The sequence below is a fragment of the Toxoplasma gondii genome, chromosome XII (genome assembly GCF_000006565.2).
Source record: "Toxoplasma gondii ME49 chromosome XII, whole genome shotgun sequence".
NCBI lineage: Eukaryota > Apicomplexa > Conoidasida > Eucoccidiorida > Sarcocystidae > Toxoplasma > Toxoplasma gondii.
Genome location: NC_031480.1, coordinates 10,718 through 14,879, shown reverse-complemented (window position 1 = coordinate 14,879; position 4,162 = coordinate 10,718). Strand labels below are relative to the sequence as shown.

The 4,162-nt window shown below is 55.7% G+C and overlaps 1 protein-coding gene across 1 annotated transcript in view; it reads left to right on the top strand.

Moving 5' to 3' along the window:
* Positions 1–3,683: 3,683 nt before the first annotated feature.
* The window catches only part of TGME49_300790 (hypothetical protein), a gene marked incomplete at its 5' end in the record, with an annotated part of 5,754 nt that continues 5,275 nt past the window's right edge, over positions 3,684–4,162 (top strand). The window contains 2 exons of the mRNA XM_018782393.1: positions 3,684–3,770; positions 3,837–3,845. Of these exons, the coding sequence (XP_018635188.1) occupies positions 3,684–3,770; positions 3,837–3,845 (96 nt within the window). The remainder of the gene's footprint in view (positions 3,771–3,836; positions 3,846–4,162) is intronic.

Genomic DNA, 4,162 nt, shown 5'->3' with positions numbered 1-4,162 from the left:
TTTTTTCGATCGCGTCGTGGCAATTGATTGAAGTAGCTAAAAGCCACGTTTTGAATGCATCTGTCAATTGTTAATGCGCACCTTGCTGGCGGCGCATTCCTCGTCGGAGATGGGTTCGTAACAGGAGCGGTTTCGAATTTCTCTTGAGTACTATCACCGCAGAAATGTTGGTGACACCATGGCTATGTATGGCCTGGATTGCCTGCAGCTGTGAAGCAAACCACACGAACACATGCTAGGATGGGGTCGTCTGTCTGCAAATAACCATGAAGAGAATTACCTTTGCTCGGATGTCAACCGTCTCAGATTTTTATGGTACGATCTCTCACACGTAGGGCTGACCTTGGGGCACCGCGCACGCTTTGCTCATTTCTTTCACCGACTGGCAGCACTTCTGCGAGTGCAAAATGTTTCTTTATTTCCGTCACGCAATTTGGTGCTGGTCTGTCAAACACCCAACATCAGTCGCGGTGTGGAAAAAGGTTTGCGGACGGAGGGCAAATATGCTTGTTTCGGCAAAAGAAGCGCTACAGGAGAGAAATCAAATTACCTTGAGGAAAGGCCTTCCTATGCAGAGAGTGGAATTATGAGCTGGTCTGTGAACAGTATCCACGTGAGCACGGTTCTTTGTTGCGCAGTCGGCCTGGCTGGTGTTGAATGATTCAACCGCCTGTCAGCAACCACTGTTTCTCATATCTGCCGGACGTCGATTTCGGAAGTACTCTTGGATGCAGGGGATGAGTGGAAGTGCCACCTTTTACATGGGATGCTGCTCACTTACAATATCTAGGGTGACTCTGTCATGGCACCGCTGCGGCTCCAACATGATCTTTTCATGCAAATACACCGAGCTTTGGATTTATTTGTTACAAAAAACTGTTGAGCTTATCGCGTGGCAGTTGTACGTACCCTCACTCACAGTTAAGCGACTGTAAATCGACGTCAACTTTCTTTGCCACTCCTCGTCGCAGTTTTTGTGATACTGATTTAGTCGAGAACTTAATGTCTATCGTATTTAACCGAAAGAGTAACTTAGAAGCACACAGGGACAATTAACTTTTTTGTACGGTTCAAGTCCACACTGTGCACAACCGGGGATAGTAGGGACTGAGTTCACGAATGCAACACGTTAGGTCGCGAACGGGACGGAATGATTGACATGTGGACTTCTGACGATGGGCAACGGAAATTTTGACAGCGAACAGGACGGGTACAGCACCATGGAGGAAGGCCGTGACAAAAGGAAACCCGAGAGGTACTGCTGTAGAAATGTCGTCGCCTTGTCGACGAATTGTCATGACGGTGTGAGAGACAGGGGGTTCATGCGCGAACGCATGAGACGGGTTTGAACGACTATCATTTTCTGGTGTCTCTGCGGTACGTTGGGGCGTGTCCAGGCGCGAGATGTAAGTGGGGACGAAGGGGCGTGCGGTCGAGTTCCCGCGAATGACAGTAGCACACCGTGTAGAGACTATCGATGATGGAGACACATTGATGAGGTGTTGTCGGCCGTCGGTCGAGGCTGTGGGTGGGCGCTGGAGGCACGATCAGTACGCGTTGAAGGCGGCTGATGTCCGGTGCCGGTCTGGCACGGAGTGTCGACGTGTTGCGTGTGGCGGCGGCGCACGTTTCGGGAGGGTGTCAATGAAGGTCTGGGTTCCGTGGAGACGCGGTGGAGACGTGCGTCGCTGTGTGTCAGTGCGCCAGTCTATCGCGGCGTGGCTTCACTTGCACAGAAAAAGGAGGTAGGAGCGGAATAGAGAAGGTATTTGTTTGTGTTTCGACGGGGCCGCCACACAGTTCCATGGCTACGGGTGAAGGGGACCGGGCGATGACATGTTTCGAGGTGGGGGCAGCGCGACCGCGTGTTGTCCGTGAGAGGAATGATGGTCCGTGGCCTTAGAGAGGGGTCCGAGTCCGTTCGTTCGCGAGTAGGCAGGCTGCTGCTTGGGGCGGCCCAGTTGGTTCGAGACGTCGAGACGGTGTGAGAGACAGGGGGTCCATGCGCGAACGCGTGCGATGGGCTTCACTGACTATCATTTTCGGGTGTCTCTGTGGTACGGTGTTGGGTGTCCAGGCGCCAGAGGTAAGTGGGGACGAAGGGGCGTGCGGTCGAGTTCCCGCGAATGACAGTAGCACACCGTGTAGAGACTAGCGATGATGGAGACACATTGAGGAGGTGTTTTCGGCTGACGTTCGGGGTCGTGGGTGGGGAGAGGAGGAACGATTAGTAGGCGATGAAGGCGCCTGAGGTCCGCTGCAAGTGTAGCACCGGTGTCGACGTGTTGGGTGTGGCGGCGCCACATGGTCCGGCCGTTGTATGGTATGCGACTCGTCGCGTACATGCGCGGATGGGTCACAGGTTGTTGGTTGTGTGTCGTTATGCAGTCTGTCTGGGAGATGGTCGGGCGTATTGCCCAGGGGCGGGAGGTAAGAGAGCAAAAGGATGTGCGGGCGTGTGGTGTGTCTCGTGGCAACTGCCGCACCACGTAGCGTCGAGACTACGGCTGATGGGGTCACCGCGAGGAAGTGTAGTTAGCTGGCAGCGGCGCCACTCTGCGTGCGGCATGTCCATGCTAGATTGTCGGCACGGGGGCTCCCTAGAAGCCCGCCGGCACTCGGGCACGCACTGTCGACTCCTTGCGCGTGGCGCCGCCACAGATGTGAAGAGGTGACAGTCTGGGGTACCATTTGAGATAATCTCGCTGCGTCGCCTGCTACAGTCTGTCTCATTGTCTGGTAGATTCTTGCTGTGGCGATGGGTGTACAGGAAGGGAATATAAGGGAGAGCGATGCAGCATCTTTTATCTTTGGCGGCGAATACGACCCCGTGGAGAAACGACAACTTGTACCCGATACTCGATGACGTGTTGTCGGTATCCTTCAGAGAGTGAGTATCCAGCCTGGGATGCGTGGGCCAATCCAGTTGCGGAAGCGACGATCCGAGTTCACTCGTTTCGGAATACGCCGCTTGTGGCGTGTGGCGGCCCCACATGGCCCTGCCTTTTTCCTGTATGAGTCTCGTCGCGTACCTGCGCGGATGGGTGAGGGGTTATTGGTTGTATGTCGTTGTGCAGTCTGTCTACGAGATTGTTGGGCGTTCTGTTCAGGCCCTGGAGGTAAGGGAACAAAATGATGCTGGGGCATGTCGTGTGTCTCGAGGCAACTGCCGCACCACGTAGCGTCGAGACTACTGCTGATGGGGTGACCGCGATGAGGTGTTGTTAGCTGGCAGCGGCGCCACTCTACGTGCGGCATGTCCATGCTAGATTGTCGGCACGGGGGCTCCCTAGAAGCCCGCCGGCACTCGGGCACGCACTGTCGACTCCTTGCGCGTGGCGCCGCCACAGATGTGAAGAGGTGACAGTCTGGGGTACCATTTGAGATAATCTCGCTGCGTCGCCTGCTACAGTCTGTCTCATTGTCTGGTAGATTCTTGCTGTGGCGATGGGTGTACAGGAAGGGAATACAAGGGAGAGCGATGCAGCATCTTCTACCTTTGGAGGCGAATACGACCCCGTGGAGAAACGACAACTTGTACCCGATACTCGATGACGTGTTGTCGGTGTCCTTCAGAGAGTGAGTGTCAGGTCTGGGATGCGTGGACCAATCCAGTTGCGGAAGCGAACGATCCGAGTTCACTCGTTTCGGAATACGCCGCTTGTGCCGTGTGGCGGCCCCACATGGCCCTGCCTTTAGCGGCAGGCAACATCGACTGTCAGCCGCAAGTGATTTCCCGTATGAGTCTCGTCGCGTACCTGCGCGGATGGGTGAGAGGTTATTCGTAGTGTGTCGTTGTGCAGTCTGTCTACGAGATTGTTGGGCGTATTCTTCAGGAGGTGGAGGTAAGAGAAGAAACGGACGCGCGGGCGTGTTCTGCATTTCGAGACACGTGCCGGGCCACGTAGAGAGTACAGCTGATGGGGTGACCGCGAGGAGGTGTCGTTAGGTCGCAGTGGAGGCAATGTGCGTGCGGCATGTCCATGTTGCGTTTGCGGCGGGGCCACCAGCCAGAGGTCCGACATCACTCTGGCACGAACTGCCGACGTGTTGCGTTTGGCGGCGCCACAGGTTGCGGGGTGGGATGAGGGGGTGGGGGTGGTGGATGGAGGGCCGGGTGAGAAGTGCGTCGCTGTGTGTGATTGGCGGCTGATTTTCCGGC